Source organism: Malaclemys terrapin, chromosome 13 (assembly GCF_027887155.1).
Source record: "Malaclemys terrapin pileata isolate rMalTer1 chromosome 13, rMalTer1.hap1, whole genome shotgun sequence".
Taxonomy (NCBI): Eukaryota; Metazoa; Chordata; order Testudines; family Emydidae; genus Malaclemys; species Malaclemys terrapin.
Window position 1 is genome coordinate 706023 of NC_071517.1, and position 24291 is coordinate 730313.

A 24291-nucleotide genomic window follows, 5' to 3' on the forward strand; every position below is an offset into this window, starting at 1 on the left:
GCCCCAGCTAAACTCCCGCCCAGCGGCCTGCGTCACCCAGCCGCTCGCTTCCCGCCGGGGGTTCTGTGCTTCCGGCCCCCGCCAGCCCGCCCGAGGGCTTCCGCTAACAATTAAGAGGCGGAAGGGGAACGGCGCCTCAGGAGACGCTCTAGCCAAGCTCCGAACTCTATCATTTGTACCGTCGGTCGCGCGCCCCTCACGCTCTCCGCTGGCCAATCAGCGCGGCGAGGCCTGCTCGGAAGAGAAGCACTGGGCTCTGTCCTCTTAAAACGGGAAGTGACGGCGGTGTCCCGGAAGTGCGGGGGCGCGCGGAGACGGCTGGGCGGATCCGGGTGGCGTTGTCACAGCAGCGCGAGGAGGCGAACGGGCCGGGTAGGGTGAGGGCGGGGCTGGGGTGCGCGGGCGGGGCCCGAGCTGCGGCGCTTCTCGGTCTCCGGGTCGGGGCGGCCCTGGTCACGCACGGGCCGGGAGTCCCCTGGGTCCCCGCCACTTCCGCGTTCCCGGCTGGGCGCACCGCGGGTGCCGCGCCTAGCGCCCTGGTCACGAGCCTGCGGTGGCACGGGCTCGGCCTGCGGCCCGCGGGGTGGGGGCCCGTGGGCGGCCCGGGCAGCGTCTCAGGCCCTGGAGCGGCTAGTTCGGGATCCCGGTGACAGCTCGGAGCGCGGGGCAGCGAACGGCCCCGGTAATGGCATTTGTGGGCTGCTGTGTGGGAACAGCGGGTGCTTCCTTGTTTCTGGTAGCTGCCCTAGTTGGAGTCCTAGCTAGAGCTCGTTCACAGGAGCGGCAAGGGAGGGGCGCCTGGACTTTGGCTGTCGCAAAAAAAGCTTTTTGGCTGCCTTGAAATATCAGGAATATAAAGTCGTCTTGGCTGTTTTGCTGAGACATGAAGTGGGTGCATCCAAAAGCCTTCCTTGAAGGAGTCGGGTTGCTGATTAATCTTGTTTTCCAGCTGTTTCTTAGCTATGAATTAAATACCCTTTAACCATTTCCCTTCTCAGTTAATCAGGTTTGTTTTTAGGGCACATGTAGTTCTGCAGTCATCCAGAGTGTTCAGAGACAGGACATCAAACAGAATTCTTAATATAAGAACTGCAGAACTTTTTTCAGCTTTTTATGTACCATAAAGGACACTAACTTGGTGTTTTCCCTTTGTAACTTATCTTTAGTACCTGGACTGGAGAGAGGCTGTACCCAGGAGTATGAATTTCCCCCCTTTACAATCCTGATGGTGGAGTTTTTTAAAAACTGGTGCAATGTGTGGGAGGAGCAAATTAAAACTTGTTGCTAGATTTCTATGGGAGGAGGTCTCTGGACCACTGGAGTGTTAGACTCAGAGCATTTGTGCATGGGAAACAGCTTTATGATGGCTCATTACTGCTGTGTGCTGCTGCTCTTCGGTTCAGAATTGAATCTGAGTGGCAACCTGCTTTTCTGAGCACCATTTGCTAAGTGCAGTGAATGTTCATATCCTTGTACTTCCCATCGAGCTAAGTGCTCTCCTAGCCTCCCTCAAATGGGGTATTTTCACTGCTTGCTTTTGGATTGTTTTGGTGATGGGGAATCCGGAAGTGGTTTCCCTATGTTACCTTCCTGCCTTGTTAGAATGGTTAAAGTCCTGCTATTTCTTCTGTAATGCCAGACACAGTGCATTTCAAAGCTGATATGCATGAAGAGTACGTATGCAGTTTGGTTATTAAGGTACCTGATGTACCTGCTTCCAGTGTGTGAAAGCCCCGTCAGAAGGTTGAGGGGGAGGGAGAGGATGATCACTTCCAGGGTTTTCCAGCCTCTTTCCTAACAGCTCTGAAAATGGCAGCTTCCTTTTTTTTAAACTAAATATATGAAATTGCAGTAGTGCTGGCAACAGCTCAGCATAGTATAGGAAGTGCTGTGTAAGCATTCCTTTCACAGTTCTGCTGATGTTTCTCAAGCTTCACCTGTAGTACACCCTACTAATACAGCCTTGTGGCTCCCACACAACCTATCAACCTAAAGCACCTATATTCTGGCCTAAGCTTCAGTTATAGTCCAGAATGCTCTGCTGTTTCACTCCTGTTTCCCAAAGCTCTTGCAGTGCACCCCAGTTATTGTAGCCCTGTACTAGTTGTAGCACCTATGGAACAATAGGGCCATCAAAATAAGCAGAAACAAAAAAAAAAGAGAGAAAAATAACAATTTAAATACTGTACCTGCCTGGATTTTTTGTTTGTTTTGCCAACGACTTTCAGTGCCCCACTGTAGGGGGTGGCGGCGCGGAGGAGGGGAGCAGCTGCGCCCTGCTGGGAGCGGGCTGCGCGCTCTGTCTGCCCCAGCCAGTGCCAGGTCTGCAGCAAGCCCAGCAGCCCGCGTCCTTCCCTCCCCGCCAACCAACAACTTTCAGTTCCGCTGCAGCCAGGAGCGGCATGGAGCCCTCCCGGCAGGCAGCGCAGTGAGAGGGGCTGAGTGGCAAGCGCCTTGTCTGAAGGAAGCCCTGGCTGCCCCCCCTTCTCTCTCTCCCCCCGGCTAGCCGGGGTGCGCACTCCGCTGCCCGGGGCACGTCTGCAGCGCAGGGAGTCCCGCTAGCCAGAGTGCAGCCACCCGCCCACCTAGAGGCTCGCCAGCGTGGCTGGGGGAGGCAGCCGCAAGCTGCCAAGTAAGTGGCACCGAAAGTTTGCACCCTGTTTTTTTGGGGTTTTTTTGGTTCGCCGCTCCGGCTGCTCTGCACCCTGGTTTTGTTTGTTTGGTTTTGTTTTGTTACACTCAATGTAATTTTGACTATACACGATTTTCACTTTACGCGCTGACTGCGGAACGTAACCCCAGCGTAAGATGAGACAGACCTCTAAGGCAATTTATTGAGTGATCCAAACCCTGTAGTGCAGTCCAAGTTCTGGCAGTCAGAAGCTTCGTGGACACTTGGATCCAAACTGCAGCGTGCCTGAGGGGATGCAGGGTATTTGTGGAGTCCTTTCGTTATTCCTGATGACTGGGCAGTGGGTGGACCTAAAGCCCCCAGATAAACTGGGAATCCTGACCGTTGGAATTCTGCAGTAACTTTGTGCCAGGGCATAAGAGGGGCTTTCCCTGTGGGATGATCAGGCTCTAACTTTCTCTTTCTTCTGAATTCTTGTGGGTATGGGAGCAATTTATGTGAAATGTCCTGTCAACCTGCCTGCTGGTGTGATTAGTGAGTTTTAATTTACTCTTTGCCAGGTGACACACCCATCCATGCTGCTGCCACCATGGGGTAGCATGGTGATGAGCCCAAACTCCCCTCTGACCCCCAGTCTCCCTCACTGAGCATAACACACTTACCCCCAGGCCAGCCAAAATTATAGCTTGCTTGAAGGGACCTTCTGTCAAACTCAGTTATTACTTTTTTGTATTCTAGTAGTGTCTAAGGGCTTTGACCAGGGATGGGGCCACAGAACTTCTAATGTAGAGCGTATAGCATTAGTTGCTCTGTAGAGGTTTCTGTTCTGGGGATTGTTCATGTAAAAGGCAGAAATTGGGGCACATCTTCTCACCAGTAGATTTCTTGGGTAGCAGGGGCTGATGTCCTCCCTTGCAATACTGCTAGCTCCTTGGTTGCCACATCATTAATCAGGCTGTAACTGTAGCCAGGTTGCAGTTTCTTAGGAGCCTGGGTCTCTTTCTAGTGCTCATGTCCTGTCTTCTTAACCCAGGAGGAGCTAACAGTTTGTAAGTTTTGAAACAGCAGGGCTCTTGGATACAGGGATAAAGACAGTAAGAGTTCCCTCTGCTAGGAAGTGATTCAGCCTGCTCCAATTTCCCACAAGCATTGGTTTATCTTTTGTGATCTCCAAGGTTCTGGATAGCATGAGGTGCAACTGGAGCCTTATGCAGCTGCATCATTGCTTAGAGCAAGACAGTCTCGAATCTCACTTTTCTAGAAGCAGTAGAGTCTGGGAGTTCTCTTCCCACTCAGAAGTGGCTTTAGCCAGCAACAGGCACGTACATCTCTACCTCGATATAACGCTATCCTCGGGAGCCAAAATCTTACCACGTTATAGGTGAAACTGTTATACTGAACTTGCTTTGATCCACCAGAGTGCGCAGCGCCCTCCCCCCCCCCGTCCCGGAGCACTGCTTTACCGCATTATATCCGAATTCGTGTTATATTGGGTCACATTATATCGAGGTAGAGGTGTATTATCCTGTTCTAGATAGTCGGAATCTCTCAGGAGCCTGGAGGCTCTTTAGCTGTATTACAGATCAAGTTTGGTGACAGACCCTGGAAGATCCTGCCAAAACTGGCTTTAGGTTCTTCTGTACTGTAGACTCTTGTAGGGTGACATAAGCTGCCACAGTACTCATTCTTTTTGCTGATACAGACTAACACGGCTACCACTCAGAAACCTGTCGTCATGGTAAATGGTGATCTGTCTGTAGTTAAATATCTGTCTGGTTTGAACTTACAGTTGAAAACTGCAACTTGGGGGAGTCCAAAGGAAGGTGATCAGAGATGAGATGCTAGGCTGCTGGGAGGGAATCCAGTGTTCAGGACAATGAAAACAACCAGGAGTATGGAAAGGATTCTAAGACCAGGAAGAAAATGACAGTCCATGTTAGGCAATGCTCATGTTTTAGGTCCATTACAGCAGCTGTAGGACAGAACCTTCTAACAGTGAGCATTTCCTAGGCAGCTAGGATCTGGAGGTGCCTGAGAAGGGAGTTTCCCTACAATGCCTGAGGTTTGACCTGTGATCTGTCACACACTATCAATTATCACATCAGGACATTAGTCATCTTATTGGCCAAGTGGAGCTAAAGTCCTTAGAAGAAGGAATTAAGATGATGATTGGGGGGGAGGGCGCTGCCTCTTCTGCATGAGATTCTGTGCCTGCTAAACATGTTAGGCCTGTGCTCCTGATGGTACGGGACTCGTGAGCACAGGCCATAGGGTGTCTCTGGAAAGTTCAATTACAATTGATTCCTTGATTTTGTTTTTTTTCTAACGATCTCACCCAGCAGGGGGCACCTGGAAATGAACAGCAAAGTGCCTGTTACCCTAAGGCCCCCACTATCCTACTAACCCTGGACTGTGGTAAATGGCTTCTCTCTGCAGCCCAAAGGAAGAGGTCAAGGGCCTTGGAAAAAGCTTTGTGTGCCTGGAAGCCTCCTTCCTTTCTGGCTTGGTGCCTTTCCTGAAGAAGCAACTGAGGAACTGTGACCTCAGGCATGTGCTTTTCAGTGTAGGGAGGAGTGCCCTCCTCCTCCTCCCCTCCCCCCCCGTACTTTGCAATGTGCTTCTGTAACCCTCCACCCACACAAGGGTCACACAGGCCTCCCCTCCCAAGAGCTGTGTGGCTTCTGATTTATGATGTCAAGTATCAGAGGGGTATCCGTGTTAGTCTGAATCTGTAAAAAGCAACAGAGGGTCCTTTGCTTAAAGGTGCCACTGGACCCTCTGATTTATGATGTTACCGTTCTTAGCTCTGCCTGGGGGCCTTGCTGAAGGAAATGCAGCAGCATTACACTTGTCCATTTCTTCTGAGGAGAGATGAGGCCTGTCCTGAGCTGCTGGGCGTAACAGCCCTGACCTCCCAGGTGACTGGCGGGCTGGCGTTTGCTTTTCCCAGTTGTGGTCTGCAGCAGCTTTTCATGGCCTTAGAAATTCTCTAGTTTGTCAGTGTGAGAGACAGGGAAAGGGCTGGTTCCTGTGTGGCTAATGGGGGACTGCAATGGTCCTTAAAGTATTCATCCAGGCTCTCTGGTGTTCCCATCCATCCATGTCAATGGGTCTAATTCTATAATGAGGGCAATTGCCGGTGATGATTAGCAGAACAGCACCTCTGTCCCCCATGAGGCAGGATGCTCATTCAAAATGTGTCTGTTTTGAGGGAAGTCTGGATGCTTGGGAAGATGGGGCTGATGGACAGGGCCAGCTCCAGGCACCAGCAAAGGAAGCAGGTGCCTGGGGCGGCCAATAGAAAGGGGCAGTATGTCCGGGTCTTCGGCGGCAGCTCAAGCGCTCTGCTTTAGTCTTCGGCGAGTCCTTCACTCCGTCTCTTCCTCTTCGGCAGCAGCTCAATCGTTTGTTTTTTCGCTGCTTGGGGCAGCAAAAAAGCTGGAGCCAGCCCTGCTGATGGAGACTAGGTGCTGATAGGGGAGGGGAGAACACAAGATACCCCAGCTGCTTTGTTGGGGGGTGAGCAAATGGGGCACAGCTCCATGCGTGGGGTGCAGACAGAGGCCTGTCGAACTGGTTTCCTGCTCTGACCAATGCAAGATTGCCACCAGCAGCAGCTCTTCGGTAATGTCCAAAGCATGCGGACACTCCCATGCAGAGCCAAGCCAGCTTCCGGAGTGGAGTGCAGGACTGGGAGGAACTGCATTAGCACTGTGCTGGCCTGCTGTGTGTTGCGTTGAAATTCTCACAACTTTCCAGTGTCCAGCACTGGCCAGAGTGCAGGTAGTGGCCTTGGAGAGGCACTCTAAGTGGGTCTCCTTAACTAGTGTCTGCAGGGGAGGTCACGTCTGGATTCAAGTTCTGCCTTTGGATAGCTTGGCCTCCTCCAGGCTCCCTTTGCTCTGACTTGGGGTTTAATTAGTGATTAATTATGACAACTCAAAGTGGAGGCTTCCCTTCCTCTGGTGTGAGGGGAATATTTGGAGTTTGGGAGCAAATGGCTGCATCATCCACCCAGGAGAAACAGGAGACTCTCCTGCAGTTCCACAGTGCGTCTCAATGGCAGCTATTGGGAGACTTTCTGCCTCTCCCTAGTCTCTTGTGAATAGCTCTTGTCAAACCTGATTTAGTTGTTGATGACACTAAAGGTTGGTTGATAAAGGTAACTTTGTAGGTGTAATAGACTCTTGTAAAGTGTTAGAACTAGACAGCATGAGTGAAGCACATGTCAAATTAACTGGCTAACGGAGAGATCATGAAGTAGTTGTCAGTGGGGAATCATTAAGTGAGAGTATTTCTAGTGGAGCTCAGCAGGGATCAGTTCTAGGTCTGATGCTCTTCAATATTTTTACAAAGGATCCGGAAGTAAGTATAAAATCATTGCTGATAAAAACTTGTGGTGGAATGGTAATTGGGGAAAGGGCAGTCCTACAGAGTGATCTAGATCAGTGGTTCTCAACCGGGGGGTACGCACAGGTCTTCCAGGGGGTACTAAACTCATCTAGATAGTTGCCTAGTTTTACAACAGGCTACGTAAAAAGCCCTAGCGAAGTCAGCACAAACTACAATTTCATACAATGACTTGTTTATACTGCTCTATGTACTACACACTGAAGTGCAAGTACAATATTTATGTTCCAATTGATTTATAATTCTGTGGTAAAAATCAAAAAAAGCAATTTTTCAGTAGTGGGCTATGACACTTCTGTATTTTTGACTGATTTTTGTAAGCAAGTAGTTTTTAAGCGAGGGGAAACTTGGGAGTATGTAAGACAAATCAGACTCCTGAAAGGAGTACAGTCGTCTGAAAGGTTGAGAGCCACTGATCTGGATCACTTGATAAGCTGCACTCATTCAAAGAAAATTCATCAATACACCAAGTAAAAAGGTGAGACATCTAGAATTCAAAAATGTAGGTCATACCTATAAAATTGGTTACTGTATCTTGGAAAGCACTGACTCTGAAAAGGATTTAGGAGTCAGAGTGGACAAGCTCCCAGTGTGATGCTGCGGCAAAGAGCTAATGTAACCCTTGGTTGCTAAATCAGGAGTAGTGAGTCAGAATGAGGAGGTGGTTTTTACCTCTGAGACTAATTCTAGTGTGTACGGTTCTGGGGTCAACATTTTTTAAAAGGATGTTGAAAAACTGGAGAGGGTGCAGAAAGGAGCCACAAACAATGTGAGCGATGGAGAAAATGCCTTAGTGAGACCAATCTGTTTAGCTAATCCAGAAAAATGTGGTGTGTAAATATCTTGATGGAAAGAAAATACCAGCTTTAATCTTTAATCTAGCAGAGAAAGGCAGAACAAGAACCAATTGCTGGAAACTGAAGCCAGACAGACTAAAATTAGAAAGAAGGCAGTTTTTAAATAATGAGGTTGATTAACTATTGGAAGGTTAACCAATGGAAGTGGTGGATTTCATCTCTGGTCTTCAAATCCAGACTTAGATGGATGCCTTTTTAAAAGATGCATTAGCCCAACCTATTATTGGGTTCAGTACAGGGGAAACAGATGAAATGTGATATACCAGAGATCAGACATCTTCCCACTGAATTCATAGATTAAGGCCAGAAGGGACCAGTAGATCATCTAGTCTGAAGAGGCCCGCTACAATGGTGCTGTGGAAGCAGAAGCATCTGCTCAGAGGCTGGGTCAATGTTGCCGATTGTGGAATATTAAGTGCAGACTGGCCATGGAAAGTTTTCTTGTTCACGCCCAAGAGCCACTTGTTTCCAATCCTGTGGCTAACCAGAGCAGGCAGAAAATCTCTACCTCAAGTCTGGAAGTGTTGAGTGAGCACCCCAGTGTGCTGTTTGAGAACACACTGAAACTGCCACCCCAAAAAGCTAGTTCCTGGGAGCTTTGGGCAGCTCATCAGAAATGCACAGCTCTGTTCCCAGGTGGAGATTCAGTGCTTGTGCCATGCTTGGGTTTCTAGGCTCTTTGGTTGATTTGCAGCCATGTGAGCAGCCGTACGTGGACCCGAGAGCCCTGGCAGCTGGAACATTCTTTGTCTATTTTGATGGTCCGGCTAGGGCTGTTTCTCATGTAGCAGAGATATTCAGGAGGTGGCGGAGAACATCACAAAATGGAGCAGAACTGGTCCCTCGGTTTTATTCCCAAACAAGACTTGCATAAAATAAGTGCAGTTAACATCCTGGTTGAATGTTTCACTGGAGTCCATCTAGCACCCCCACACGCTTCCCTTACCAAAACCTCCTCCCAAAGGAGTCTGGAAATGAATGGGTCTGATTGGGTCCCCCACTCTCCACCTGACTCACCCTTGACCTTGACATGTCTCTTTCTAGAATGCAATAGATACTGTTGTCACTCTCATGTATCAGATGTGTAGTAGAAGAAATTAACTGATATATAATCGCAGGGTGTGCCATGTCTGAGTTCTGGGAGCTTTTTCCTTGGGGTGATCCATTGGGGGAGTAGAAATGGAATAATTAATCTTTGCTTATGAAATGTATTGATTAGGAGGTGCATAGATTTTTAAGTTCTGAAGGGACCATTATGATGATATAGCCTGACACAGGCCAGAGAATCTCACCCAGTAACTTCTGCATCAAACCCAGAACTTGTTTGAGCTATAGCATATCTTTCAAAAAATAAAATTATTGATTTTAAGACCTTGAATGAGTAAGAATCCTCTTCATCTCTAGCTGAGTTTTCCCAGTGGCTAATTCCTTCACTGTTAAATTGTGTTCTGTTTCTCACCTGCATTTGTCTAGCTTCAACCTCCAACCACTGGATATCTGTGTAGAGATATTGTAGGTTTATGTAAGTCTATGTAGTCCTTATAAGTTTGTATTTAACTTTATTGAGCATGGAGTATTTTTGTAGTATATGTGATGCAGTATGTTGGAAATGGCTCCCTTGAATAGTGAACAGGATTTTATAATTGTCTTATCCGTTTTGACTTCTGCAGCTATGTATGCAAAGTTTTAGGAGGCAAAATGAAGAATGAGTGGCAAGTCATGTAGGATGATAGGGAGTAATGAAGGATTTAGGGCACTCAAACTGGGGGTCGGGACCCCTCAGGGGGTCACGAGGTGTCCGCCTCCACCCCAAGCCCCGCTTTGCATCCAGCGTTTATAATGGTGTTTAAATATATTAAAAAGTGTTTTTAATTTATAAGGGGGGGGGTCACACTCAGAGGCTTGCTGTGGGAACGGGGTCACCAGTACAAAAGTTTGAGAACCACTGATTTAGGGTATGTCTGCACCACAGCAGTACAAACAGTCATGGGTTTTCAAAGTCTTCACCATTAACTTTAAACTCTTCTGACATTTTTCTGAGGAAAATCTCGCCTTGGATGATGTGGCCTGTGAAGCTTGAGAGGGGGATTGTGGGGTGGGAGTTAAGAATGGCTTTTATAATGGGAATGGGGCTTCACCCTTAACGATGGCTACTCCACACACTACTTCCTACTGCCAGTTCAGAAAGTGGCTGGAGACTTGCACCATTGAGCCAAGTTAGTACAAATGCTATTAATCCAATAGCTGTTGCTTTTCACTGGCCGTGCCTTGGCTCAGACCTTTGGAAAGGACTGAGTGTGAGATATGCCAAGGCAGGTGCCTTTTCCCGCAATTTGGGGACAGCCGGTGCCCCTTTTAGAACAGACTGATCCAGTTGCATTTTGAGCTACAGGCCTGTTGATCATCGCTGAGGCCTCTGGGACTTGGGCCAACAATGTAGCAGACATCTTTTCTTAGATAGACTTGAGTGCTGTAGAGAAGCAGAATGTAACAAAGGCCCAGATCTACTCTTTGGGTTTCTCCACTCAGCTGTTCTTGTGGGCAGAAGGTTTATCTAATCCCACTTCTCCAAAGGTTATCTGTTGTCCTGGCAATTTAACATTCAAAATGCAGAGATTGAAGTCTCCCTACCCCCTGGTGCAGTTGGGACTCCATGGGTTAACCAGAGATTCTGCACCTGCTTGCCAATCTGACTCAGGCGCTCATAAGAGGCCACACGCTGCAGAGAACTAGATGTTCTGGGAATGTCCTGCCCAATTCATCCCCCTGAGACAGCTAGCCAAACCGCCCACAGGCGTTTGGGAACAAGCGTGCATTGAACTGAGCCCTCCGAAAGCTGGAGTTCCTGGCCAACTCTCTGGGGAGCCCTACGTTGGCTGAGGAAGGAATGAGGTGTCTATTGAGGAGCTCTGCAGGACTTCTCAGCAGCATGGCCTCTTGTGCAGGAAGCAGCTGCCTCAGGCCACTGATCCCATTTCCCACTCTCCCCTCCTAGGTGTCACTCACAGGTGTAAAGATGGCAGAGCAGGAGCCGACCGCAGAGCAGCTGGCCCAGATTGCGGCCGAGAATGAGGAGGACGAACACTCGGTCAACTACAAACCGCCTGCCCAGAAAAGCATCCAAGAGATCCAGGAGCTGGACAAGGATGATGAGAGCCTGCGGAAGTACAAGGAGGCGCTGCTGGGACCTGTCAGCGTCGCTACTGGTGAGTCCTGGTGTCCTCTCAGAGCGCGTGGGTCTATCTGTGCAGACAGCTGTAACAGCCAGACCGCTTCTCTACACCTCTGACTGCTTCAGGCAGACACGAAGAACTCGCCCACCCTCCTCCTAGATTTCTCTTCATGCTGCTGAAAGCCCAGCTTTAACTCGAGGATGCAAATGACCAATTGGGAGTAAGCCTCCAATGAGGGCACTGCTAGCTGTCTGGTCTGCCAGTCTTTACCTGGCTAGCTTAAGTCAGCCACTGGTCCTTTGACTAAAGCTTGTGAGTCAATATCTTCTGGGATGTTGCTTCTGAATGAAAGGTTCTGAGACCTCTTTCCTCCCTGGGTATAAAACAAGGGGAACCCTGGATCTCTGCTCCAGGCAGGCCCATTCTTTCTAGTTCTTACCTGCTCCTTTACGTTTCCAGGAACTGAGTGAAAGGAGAGAAAAGGATGTAGATGGGCTGGGGCCTGGGGCGGGGATGTCATTAGCACTTTTAGGACTTGTCTAACAGCCTCTTCTTCGTTTTAGATCCCAGTACTCCTAATGTGGTGGTGACCAAACTGACACTGGTCTGTGCCACCGCCCCTGGTCCTCTGGAGCTGGACCTGACAGGTAAGCAGGAGATGGGTACTGCGGTGTATCTTCCAAGGGAGACAAACCTAGGCTAGCTCAGTGCAGACAGTCGGAGCTCTGGTGGGGGGCCAGGCCAGGTTCACTGTCCATTCTGACCTGGATCCCAGAGGTGGAAGTGACCTGCTGAAATGTGTATTTCCAAACATGCAGTGGGTCAGGCGCCTCCGATGAGTTTGGGGCTTCCAGCCTGGTGGTCAGTACTGCAGCCTCTCTGCATCCTGTACATGAACTGCAGCGTGAAGGCTCCTAGCGCAGTGCCTTTCAGACTCCTGTTGGTTGTGCACATTCAGTACTGCAGGCACTACTTAGATGCTACCAGCTGGAGGAGCCCAGGAGCCACTTGGCAAGCAAGGGCTAAAAGTGGCAATTCTTCAACAAAAAAACTTCAAAAACAGACTCCAACGTGAAGCTGCAGAACTGGAATTAATTTGCAAACTGGACACCATCAGATTAGGCCTGAATAAAGACTGGGAGTGGTTGGGTCATTACAAAACCGAAACTTAATTTCCACAATACTAATTTCTCTCTACTGTTACTCACACCTTCTTGTCAACTGTTTGTAATGGGCCACTCTCTTACCACTTCAAAAGTTATTTTTCCTCCCTTGGTATCCTGCTGTTAATTGATTTGTCTCGTTAGACTGACCTCACACTTGGTAAAGCAACCCCCATCCTTTCACGTATTTATACCTGCTCCTGTATTTTTCACTTCATGCATCTGATGAAGTGGGTTCTAGCCCACGAAAGCTTATTTGTTACAAAATACATTTGTTAGTCTCTGAGTTGCCACAAGGACTCCTGGTTGTTTTTGCTGATATAGACGAACACAGCTCCGCTCTGAAATCTGCTTTCCTAAAGTTAGCAAACCCACGGCCCTAATCCTGCCATAACTCCTCATTCCTCCCACCAAACTCCGCTCAGGCCTGGGGGGTGCAGGACTGAACCCCACGCTAAATGAAGGGGCTTCACAAACAAGTTATTGTTGCCAGAACTCTCTTAAAAATACTGCCCCAAAATAAGCTGTGTTGAATGAAAGCCTTCCCTGGGTTCTAATACATGGGGAATGTTGCACCAGCCTCCTCTGGTGGCATGAGGCTGGAATTACAGCATAACCAGTAGCTTCCTGATAATGGGACTGGGGGTCCCGAGCCAGGTCTCCAGGTTCTCCGTTTGAGGATCACATTTCTTCCTGCTGATTCTGGGAAGAGGACCTTGGTGTTGAGTCTTGTTAAGAGAGTGAATTGTTATGAAACTGAGCCATATCCTCTGGTGTGGATAGGTGGATTCCGTAGGGCTTGCATGGACTAACTTAGAAATGGTGGTAGCTTCCAGCGTGGGTGGGTGTGAGGTGGGGAGATCTCTAAACGGGGACACCCATGAGTAAATCACATTTCTCTTCCTGGGAGGAGAGCGTCTGGGATGCTGTCCCCTGTTGGGGAGTCTGTACCACCGCAGTGTGGTTGCACTCTTCTGTGGAAACCAAAGGTGTTAATGCAGGAGCTGGGGCCAGGGAGGACCCTGACATGAAGGAAGGGACACTTGCCCTGCCTGCAACCTAGCACTTGTTTATATTCCAATAGCTCCAGTCTCTGGTACAGGGCCCACCCCAAATGCATCCCACAGCACAGTCCCTAGGGAATCTGAGCAAACTTCTCCCTTCTCTGTAGGTAACCTGGAAAGCTACAAGAAGCAGTCGTTTGTGCTGAAGGAGGGTGTGGAGTATCGGATAAAAATCTCCTTCCGGGTAAGAACTTGTGAGAGTCACTGGCCCAAGCTTGTCTGTGTACTCCAGGCATACAGCAATCAGACATCCTGAAAGAGGGAGGTCACCAATCCCAAGGGATGCACTGAGACACAGGCCCCTGCCCTTCCCCAGATATGGGGAGGGCGGTGGCCGCTCTGCTGTGAAGTCTTGTTTATCTCTGCAGGTGAACAAGGAGATCGTGTCGGGGCTGAAGTACATTCAGCACACGTTCAGGAAAGGAGTGAAAAGTAAGTGCTTCCATTGTTCCAGACATTGCTTTGCAAGAGTGGGTCTCCCAGCCAGCCTGCAGTGAGATGTATGTGCCACCCCCACTTTCCATCTGGCTCTGGCATGGTGGGAGGAGACTCCTTACTTTAGAACAGGGGGGTCGCAACCTTTCTTGCTGAGGCCCCCCTCAACATGCTATAAAAACGCCAGGGCCTGGGACGGAGCGTGGGGGTCTCGGCCAATGGGGGACCCTTGGGCAAGGCATAGTTTTACTTCTATTTGGGGGGTGAGGGCAAGGGCTGGCGGGGCTTGAGCCAGCTCCGCACAGCAGGGTCCAGGGAGGCAGCACCACCTTCACCCCTTGACTCACTCAAGAGGACACCCAGCCTGTCTGGGGACACAACCAAAACATATAACTCAAAGGGGGGGACTCAATTTGAAAACCGCTCAGGGTGCAGAAGGGGGGGTAGCTAGGGGCTGTGCAAAGTGAGGGGAGTAGCTCAGGGTGCGGGCTGGGGGGCTCCCAATGTGGCTCCCAGCTTCAGCTCCGTGCCATTCCTGGCTTCAGCGCTGGGGCTCAGGGCACCGGGTTTCAGCTGTGGGGCTCCGCGGCCCTCCTGAAAGGGTTTGGGGACCCTCAGTTGAGAACCGCTGCTCATGTGCACCTTTGGCTCCGCACTGGCGGTGGGAAACCTCCTTCAGGCTCTGCTGCAGTGCAAGGGCCTGGATGATGTCAATGGCTCCGGCTGCATTTGAGCCCATCGGCCTCGAATGAAGCAAAACTTAGTGCTTTACGAATAGTGGCTTCTTCGCCTCCTGTTGCTTGACCTGCTGCACTGGGTGGGCGGGTGTCCGTCCCCATGTGGAAGAGGCTCAGAGCCTGCATGGAGTGGCTGAATTCTCTAGCTCTGAACCCAGCCATGTGCCTTCTGTGGGGAGATGGCACGGTAGTCGGGAGGGGCTAGAATCTGTTCATGAACTTCAGCCTCAGCACCAGCTCTGTGGAGGCTCATTCTTTTCCACCCCACCCGTCTCCTTCCAGTTGACAAGACTGACTACATGGTTGGGAGCTATGGGCCCCGAGCAGAGGAGTACGAGTTCCTGACCCCCATGGAGGAAGCCCCCAAGGGTATGCTGGCCCGGGGCAGCTACAACATCAAATCCAAATTCACAGATGATGATAAGACTGACCATCTGTCCTGGGAGTGGAACCTGACCATCAAGAAGGAGTGGAAGGAGTAGCCCCTCCACAGGCCAGTCCCCAGAGAGAGAGTTAGCCAGGCAGTGGCTACAGTAGAAATCCCACCCTGTATCAAAGTGCTGACATTGGAATTTCACCTTCCCCTCCCATTTCTTAAATCCACAAGAAGAGCTCTCAGCTCAGTTACCCTCCCCTTCCCTCCCTCCCTCCCCCCAGAGAATCACTGAATGGAGCTGACCAAACCATGCTGTCTGCATCTGACCTCCAGCCGCCTGCCTCGGGCATCTGCCCCCTAGGCCTCTCCACCACACACAGAAGTAGGATTGCTTCCTGCCCTCCCAGGGCCCTGATCAGGGTCTTCTCCCGTTGCTGCATCTGACCTTTCTTCATTGGAATAAACCACAGGCAGGTGCTGAAGGAGAGGGAATCTCCAAGCTGCTCCCCACACATAGGGGGCTTTTCCTAGTGCTCCTGCTCATGGGGTGGTGCCTCATTTTGGGTGGCTGAGGAATTGTGATGCCAGGCAGCCGCTGAACCCTTCTGTAGGCTAAAATCATGTCTGTGGCCTGCCCCTCCCCTCCAGCCAGTGTCTCGAACACTGGCTGGCAGCTTCATTTGTGGCTGTTTCCTGTAACCATGATGCCTTAATGTGTGTAACATGCATTCTCTAGGAAGGGGCCCTGACCTTGTTAGCTCCCACCCCATAGGTTTGTTAGCATACTGTCCTCTCATCTCAGTCAGTCTTGTTGAATTGGTTTCTTAGAAATGAGTCACAACTAACTTCGCTGCTGGCCCATTCTCCTGAGCCTACTGCCCTGAGAGGAGGAGGACTTGTGGCATCCTGTGCTGCTCCCAGCCCACACCGAGCCATCCTTGGGGATGTCCAGAGAAAGCTGCACTGGCAGAACTCTCCCACTTTCTGCTATGGAGGTGTTGGCCCTGTTAGTGTAGATCTCTCAACAGCCCAGTGCCTTCCTGTGTCTGCCCCAGCATCTTTCCTGCGGTGGGTATGGGAGTCATGAGTGCTGCTGTCACCTCCGAATTATTTCATTGGAGCCATTTTTGGCTGTAAAGCACTGAAATGCCAGGGCAGCTCCTGCCCCGTCTCTTGGTTTGGTTTTCGGCTGGGTGATAAATCAGTCCAGTTCTGCAGCTGCTTTCACAACCTGGTGAGAACAAAGAGCTTGCAATGGACAAATATTCAAGAGCAGTTAATGCCTTATGTATCAGTTCTGCCTTTGAAATCTCGTGCCTGGCCTGTCAGTATTTATTGCCTTGACAAGTAGACTCCATGTCTCCTTAGCAGTCCCTCTTCCCCTTGCATCCTCACAGCACTGCAGCCTGGCATCCCTAACACCCACACTGGCACGGTAGGCGGGGGCAGGAACTCTCGAGGGCCCTCCGGCTACTGGACAAGCATGTTCCAAGCTCTGCAGCCATCTTCTCTGGTTGCTTTGATAACACTGATGTTGTACCAAACTGGGACCAAGTGTGTGTGGTTTTCCTGTAGCTACATCTTCTGCCCCAACTCTTCCTCTCCCCCTACCCCTTAGAGAGAGTTTTGTTAATTTGATTTGGTGCATTTTGTCTGTAAATCTTAGACCCAGATTAACGGATTTGGAATCATCTGCTTCCCCTTTTATGACAGTTAAATAAAACCTTCAAACTGACCATGCGCTGTCCCTTTGAATCCTCTTACTCTTCTTCTAGGTCTCTAGAAGGTAAGTGGCCTGTGAGAGGGGGACAGGACTAGGACCCCAAGTTCACTAATTCCTTGTACACCAGCAGGTACTGGGAAAGGCTTTCCCTTCAGTGATCTTTGGAGGTGGTGGGAACAAAGACGGGGAAGGTGCTTCCCTAGGACTGTGCAGCTTCTCCCTTAAGAACACTGTCCCCTTCACTGCTATTGCAAAGGTTTGTATGTAAAGACCTGTCCCTTGCAACCAGCTCCTGCCTTTCCTGTGGCCTCGGCTAAGAGGCAGCAGTGCTGGGGAGGAACGGTGTGTTTATATGGGTCTATGCTCAGTACATCGTGCTTTCCAGGCCACCTGTGCCCCAAGGAATTAGATAGCTAAGAACCGGCTGCAAGTGTCGGAGCAAAGTGCATTGCAGCAAAGAATAGTGAAGAAGGGAGCTAGTGGGAGGCGTTAAGAAATCTGGTGGGAGTGCCTGGGATGCAGGAGGAAACGTACTGACTAGGCAGAACTAAGTGCACAGCACCTTGAAGGTGAGGACCAGTAGCTTGGAACGATGCAATGGAAGTGGGTTGGGATTTGTGGAGCAGCACAGCTATTCTTGTCAAAAGATTTTTCGCAGAGAAGCAGATTGTGATGGGGAGAAGACACAGAGGGAATTAACTTACCTGTGACCGAGCCACCCCCTTTTCTGCCCTTCATCGTCTCAAGTGCTGCCTGGTGTTCATGGTGCAACCCTGAGCACCTAGGACATGTCTAGACGAGCTCTGACTGTGTGGTAAGCTGGGGTGCAGGTCCAGCTCTATTGCTCTGGCTGTCCTAGTTTCCCCTGCTTACCCAGACTGCCTCAGTCTTGCTGGATGAGGTGCCTTCCCTAGTGGGTGGTGAGCCCTGACTAATCCATCGTTGGTGCAGAGGGTTACTGCAGAACTGAAATCGCCTGATGTCCGTTACAGTGGGCAGCACCAGTGCAATAAACCCACCCAGAACAAACTGCAGCCTGTAGGCAGTTGGTGGCAGGGTGAAATCCTGTCTGATGCAAGTAGTGTCTCCTGTGACAGTCTGTCCAAACTCGGCACGGAGTTCTGCTAGATTCTTTTTTTGGGGGAGGGCGTGTTGGCTGTGACACTAAGGTGAAGGTACCCATCAGTTTATACAAGAGAATTTATATTTCTATTCCATGTCGGTCCTTGTATCACCAGCCCCACGATAGCTGAGTGCCTGCGAGTTGTGCATTGTTATGTGACTGATGTGTCTGAGGACACCGTGGCGGGGTTTGGTGGAGTTCTGTGAGTGTTGCATCCTGCGGTCCTTTCCCTGTGATCGCTCTGGGGCAGTGTGCAAATGGTTCTGCTGAACTTTCCACAGTGATGCCCGGGGCCCTTCCTGAGAGCACAGAGCAGGTGAGGTCCCTAGTCGGAATGGGGATGCTGTTACCCCCCAGGAGGCATCAGCTATGGGGGGGGAGGAGGGGGACCAACCATCTAGGATACTCCCCTCCCTTCCTCACCCAGGAAGCCTCCATCTTGGCAAGTAGAGACTATTCATGGCTGGCTAATGCATCTGCTTAACTATTCCCTGTCCCTTTCATGAGGCGGTGGGCCTGAGGCAGAACTGTCCTGCTGCTCACTAGAGAGCCACCAGGTGGTGCTGTTCCCCTGCCTGGCTCCGGACTGCTGCTGGCCCAAGGAGCGAGTGGCCAGAGTCTTCCCTGATTGAGTACGTGGGTCCCTCGGTCAGCGGCTGGGTGCTGGTCTGAGCCCAGTCCCCTGGTGGCGTGAATTCTATGCAGAGGAGAGCCTGGCTTTTCAAACTCCGTGGCTGAGTGTGCATACCAGTGTAATAGGGGTATCTGCTGGCTTGGCTCTGCATCAGGAGCCATGGTGCAGCTGAAGGAACAGTTGCAGGCCTGAAGAAGGGCTGTGTGTAGCTCAAATGCTTGTCTCTCTCCAACAGAAGTTGGTCCAGTAAAAGATATGACCTCACCCCCCCGTCTGCTCAGCCTCAGGAAAGCAAAACTGCACCCCCTGCCACAAGCTAGGGGTGAGTGCATATCTGCTGGAGTGGCAGCCTCGGAGGGTCAGTAGGCTGCAGGTGGGGGCTGGGGGTTAAAACACTCAAGGGGGAGAGAACCAGCTCCTGGGAGCAGGATAGGTCTCTTGAGGTGCAGGGTTGTAGAAGCCGGTTGGCATAGTGCAGTGACACTGAGCTGGCAGTCAGGATCCCTGCATTCTCATGCCAGCTTTGCCACTGACTTCCTCCATTGATGGAAGTGAGCTGGTAGGTGCCCTCTTCTCTGAACCTTCTCTGAATGGCCATGCTAGGTCAGACTAAAGGTCCATCTAGCCCAGTATCCTGTCTTCCAACAGTGGCCAATACCAGGTACTTCAGAGGGAATGAACAGAACAGTTAATCATCAAATGATCTATTCTCTGTCGCCCATTCCCAGCTTCTGGCAAACCGAGGCTAGGGACGCCATCCCTGCCCATTGTGGCCAATAGCCATTGATGGACCTTCCCCCATGAATTTCAGAACTCTTGGGTGATACCATCTGGTCCTGGTGATTTATTACTGTTTAATTTATCAATTTGTTCCAAAACCTCTTAATGAGGCCTCAATCTGGGACAGTTCCTCAGATTTGTCACCTAAAAAGAATGGCTCAGGTTTGGGAATCTCCCTCACATCCTTAGTCCGTGAAGACCAATGCAAAGAATTCATCTAGTTTCTCTGCAATGACCTTATTGTCCTTGAGTGCTCCTTTAGCATCTTGTTCGTCCAGTGGCTCCACTGGTTGTTTACCTTTAGCAGGCTTCCTGCTTCTGATGTACTTAAAATTTGTTTTGCTATTTTTGAGTCTTTGGCTATCTGTTCTTCAAATTCTTTTTTGGCCTTCCTAGTTATATTTTTACACTTCTGTTGCCAGAGTTTATGCTCCTATTTTCCTCACTAGGATTTTTGCCTCTCCCTGCTTCTTTTACTTTGTTGTTTAGCCAGGTGGCACTTTTTTGGTTCTTACTATGTTTTGTAATTTGGGGTATATATTTAAGTTGAGCCTCTATTATGGTGTCTTTAAAAAGTTTCCATGCAGCTTGCAGGGATTTCACTTTTGGTGCTGTACCTTTTAATTTCTGTTCAACTAACTTCCTCATTTTTGTGTAGTTCCCCTTTCTGAAGTTAAATGTTACTGTGGTGGGCTACTGTGGTGTTTTCCCCACCACAGGGATGTTAAATTTAATTGTATTGTGCTCACTATTAGAGCGGTTCAGCTATATTTACCTCTTGGACCAGATATTGTGCGCCACTTAGGACTAAATCAAGACTTAGTTTTCTCTTGTGGCTTGTTCTGGTCAGTCACTTGGTTTCAGAGCTGGTTGAAGATGGATGGAGAGCTGATGCCAGAGGTCTTGAGTGGGAGCACCACAGTTCCCCACAGCACATGCAATATCTTGAGCAGCAGATCTGTTCCCTCTAGCACAGTGGTTCTCAGCCAGGGGTACAACTCATCTAGATATTTGCCTTATTTTACAACAGGTTACATAAAAAACACTAGTGAAGTCAGCACAAACTAAAATTTCATACAGACAATGACTTGTTTGTGCTGCTCTATATACTATACACTGAAATGTAAGTACAATATGTATAGTCCAATTGATTTATAATTGTAAACAGGAGAAAGTCAGCAATTTGTCAGTAATAGTGCGCTGTGACACTTCGTACTTTTATGTCCGATTTTTGTAAGCAAGTAGTTCTGAAGTGAGGTGAAACTTGGGGGTACACAAGACAAATCAGACTTCTGAAAGGGGTACAGTCATCTGCAAAGATTGAAAGCCGCCGCTGTAGCGGACAGTCTGCTTAGGATGGGATGGTTCCCTTCCAGACTGGAAAGTTCTTGTGGCTTGTTTGGTTTGTTTCTCTTCCCCTCCCCAAGTTGAATCCGAGTATTTTCCAACTGACCAGTCTGTGTTCAGTGTGGCAGAACATGGACAGAAGCTAAGTCTCCTGCTCGTATTTAGGCTGGTGGTGGAAGAACCCTGGTTTGCAACCAGGGCTTGAGATCATTGTCCTTCCTGCTTAGTGGGAGAAGCACCAGGTCCTTTGGCGAGCGTCCATGACTCTTATACAGAGGGCAGCACGTGTGTGGCCTTTGCTTAGCTATTGACACTGACCTGTCCTCAGTCTTCTATTCTGGTTAAGGCTGGGCTGAGAGAAATCTTGAGTCTCCTTAAAGGCTGTGATGAACCCTAGAGGGACACACCTAAGCTAGGTGTATGGGCAACATGAAGGGAGAAGAAATTCTATGTTGACAAATATACGGTGATGCTCTTCGGAGGAATAGTGTCAATTACTCCAACTCATTGCTGGATTCTAAATGAACTCTAGAAACCTCAGCTCACTGTGCAGCATGGTCAAAGATAGCAAACGAAGCATGAGGATGGATAAGACACGGGATGGAAAAATACTGCAAATGCTGCCCAATAAATTGATGGCACCCCCTCCCTAAGGATATTGCATTAGAGCAGGGGTCGGCAACCTTTCAGAAGTGGGGTGCCAAGTCTTCATTTATTCACTCTGATTTAAGGTTTTGGGTGCTAGTAATACATTTTACAAAGGTCTCTTTCTATGAGTCTATAATATATAACTAAACTATTGTATATAAAGTAAATAAGGTGTTTAAGAAGCTTCATTTAAAATTAAATTTAAAATGCAGACCAGTGGCCAGGACCTGGGCAGTGTGAGTGCTACTGAAAATCAGCTTGCGTGCCGTAGGTTGCCTACCCCTGCATTAGATAGTGGTTGCAGCTTTAGTGGGGGAGGCCAGAGATGGCTGACCCTACTGATTAGCAGTCTGGAGCAACTGGAAAGATTGGGACTGACTAAAACGTGTATGATACTGAATAGCACAGAGGTGGGAAACTTGCCCTTTTTCAGAAGCCTGAGGAGGTGAGTGAGAAGAGGATCCCAACAGGACCAGGGAAAGGTGCAAAGTATGGATGATTCAGCAAAGGACCAAACAAATCAGCCGGGAAGCGTTACGCTCCCTTCATAATTGGTCTTTCTGTGGCTGACCTAGTTATGAAAGGCTGGTGTCTTGCTCCTCTCTCTCTAGCTTGGGGACTGGCCGCTGTTGAACCAGTCCCAATAAATGCACTCCAGTTTTGGTGTACAAAGCAAGAGGGGTTTCTCTGCTCCTAGGGCTGCTGTTGTGATGTCCCCTGGACTGGGTCAGAGCCAGTGCTCAGTCAGATGGAGAGGGCAACTCGTAGACACACAATCGGAAGGGACTCCGCTGTCCATGCGGGAAAGGAGGCCTTTGTCCTGTGGAGCTTCCTTGGCTGTGCTTAGCCCCATGTGCACCCTGGCTGGAGGTGAGGATGCCCTTCAAGGGCCTAATTTATCCTCAGCTGTTTCTTTATGATGTGCCCCCAGTGCAGTGAGAGGTGGTTGCTCCTAGCTAGGTCATGGGGCCTCTCGACCTCTACTAGCTCTCCAGCTGTACCATTCTCACTGGTTTCTGCCACCCCCCTTCCTGTGCTAGGCACAGCACCCACCCTCAGCTCTGGTCTATCCTGTTCACATGACTTTTATTAGTGTCCTAAACCTGTTAGCTGTGGTAAACTGAGCTCCTGCCGTAGGCAGCGAGTGTGCCCTTATAGTAAGGCCTTCCCCACGTGCTCTGCGCTCCATTTCTAGCCTGCAGAACCAGTAATGCTTGCTTGCAGATTTCCTCTTAGGCTGCTCAAAAGGAGCAAATTCGGCTGACTAAGCTAAAGCAGTAGCAGCTGCACTCGGTTTTCAAGAGCGAGGCTGACACATTGTCCCACAACTCAGCAGTTCTTTGGCAGCAGGAAAATACACGTACCTTTTGCTTCTAGCAGAGCCCTCCTGCCTCTCACAAGAGGCTTCAGCCAGGTCTTGTGTCCAGTGAGGATTTTTCCATTGGGCATCATCCTGGTTCAGTCAGTGTCTGTCCCTAGCTGCGCTAAGTGCAGCTTCCTGAGGTCTAGCAGGATCCAAGGCAGAGCCCCTACCCCCTCTGGGAAAGGAGTGGTTTTGCGGGCCTGGCCCATAACTCCCAACCACCGTCCTGCATCTTGGAGCCCAGACAGGTTTGGATGTACAATGGTATTAATCCATCATCTCCTCATAACTGCTCTAATCACTACCCTGGGCCTGAGCAGACACGCACACTGTGTTAGCCACGGAGTGGTGACAGTGTGCTGTGTGCTTTGCTGATAAGGAGAAAGACAAGGGCAAAACTCCCCTTAAAGTCAGTGGAGGCTGGATTCCACCAAAGCTCCCGACCCCAAGAAGCTTATCACACTGCTCCATTTGCCTGACTCTCTGCATTTAAAGAATCTCTGGGGCCCTTCCTCTGATACCAGGCAGGTCAGAATGAAGAATGCTGGGCTCACACCTGATTCCAACCTTCCTAATGCACAGCAGCTCCCCTAGCTACCTGTGGAAGTAGTTTAATTATCCATAGCGTAACAGCTTAATAATCTGTGAAAGTCTTTAGAATCAGGGCTGGTAGGATGGGGTCTCAGCAAGGAAGAAGTGGGAGGAAAGTTGTATAGTAAGAAAGTGGTTTAGTCACTTAGCAGCCACTCAGCAGGGCATGGCCCTGGAGCTGTTGCAATAGGTGCTCCAGTGAACCTGTGTGAACTGGCGATATCCTCTGGATCCAGCCAGTGCAATGGAAGAGAGAGCTCATGCTCACTCAAGCAGAGGTGCCTCTCATCGGACTAGGGTGTTAATATAATCTCAAGCCCTCAAACTCTCCACCAGTGGGGCCCCTGAATGCATGACCTGAGCCTGACGCTGAGAGAGGACACCTGTGGAAACAGAACCAGGAAGGGATGGGGATGCAAACTAGGAACTGCCCCTCCATTGCCTCTCCTGGGGTCCATGTGTGCAGAGATGGCAGCTCTGCTGTGTAGCTAGTTGTCATAAAGGGGTTTCCAGGTGGGATGTAGGTTCTTGCTCAGATTGGCTTGGTGTATAACCACACTGCTCTGAGCTATAAGCCATGTGTGCAGACTTCCTGCTGAGCACCAGACATAGCAATGGGCAGGCATGAAGTGCAGTGGGGCTTGTGTGCATGTTGCTTTGCATGATTGATTCTGGTCTATAATTAAAAACACCTTCTTTGACTCCTGTGAGATTTGCTTCAAGGGAGTGCCAGGGAGCTTAATTGCTGCATTAACTTCATTTGGGTTCTGTAATGTTTGCTGGGATTAAGGAATTTTGTACAATTTAATTCCTGGCTCTGTCTATGTTCCAGTGATGACTTCCAAAGTGCTGTAATGTACTAGGGGCTTTAAACAAATAAGGCAATGGCCTTGCCAGATGTACTGTGATTTGAGACATGAGAAGTGTCTGTGGCTGGAGTGAAGGCCTGGGTAAGGCCCACAGGAGTGCTGCGCTCCTGGGGACCAGAACACGCAGTTGCTGAAGAGGTTGATGGTTGGCACCGTAAGTGTTAATTTTTGTGACTTGACTTCCCTTCCCCTTTAAGTCTGCTGGGCCTGGGGGCGGCAGGGAGTCGTCTCGCCCTCAGGACTAAGACTGCCATTGACCCAGGTCGCGCCTGTCTCCAGCTGAAGAACAGGGATAGTAGCAAGTCTGCAACTACGTGCATGAAAACAATTGGAAGCTCGAAAGAAGGCTAGCTGCTGGGGCTGTTT

At 49.8% G+C, this 24291-nt stretch overlaps 1 protein-coding gene across 2 annotated transcripts; it reads left to right on the forward strand.

Moving 5' to 3' along the window:
* Positions 1-292: 292 nt before the first annotated feature.
* On the forward strand, positions 293-16583 carry ARHGDIA (Rho GDP dissociation inhibitor alpha). Of its 2 annotated transcripts, none has more exons than XM_054047122.1 (6): positions 293-372; positions 10895-11105; positions 11636-11719; positions 13407-13483; positions 13668-13731; positions 14754-16583. In XM_054047122.1, the coding sequence occupies exons 2-6, from the start codon at positions 10916-10918 to the stop codon at positions 14951-14953; spliced, it is 615 nt and encodes a 204-aa protein (XP_053903097.1). In that variant the 5' UTR covers positions 293-372; positions 10895-10915; the 3' UTR covers positions 14954-16583. The 2 variants fall into 2 exon arrangements, with proteins under 2 accessions (XP_053903097.1, XP_053903098.1); XM_054047123.1 differs by lacking the exon at positions 293-372 and adding an exon at positions 453-682.
* The last annotated feature ends 7708 nt before the right edge of the window (positions 16584-24291 follow it).

Excerpts from the sequence above, each read along its gene's own strand:
- ARHGDIA (XM_054047122.1), top strand. The coding sequence starts at position 10,916 with ATGGCAGAGCAGGAGCCGACCGCAGAGCAGCTGGCCCAGATTGCGGCC. Across the intron at positions 11,106-11,635 it reads ACCTGTCAGCGTCGCTACTG|ATCCCAGTACTCCTAATGTG; the intron begins GTGAGTCCTGGT and ends TCTTCGTTTTAG. Across the intron at positions 11,720-13,406 it reads TCTGGAGCTGGACCTGACAG|GTAACCTGGAAAGCTACAAG; the intron begins GTAAGCAGGAGA and ends CCTTCTCTGTAG.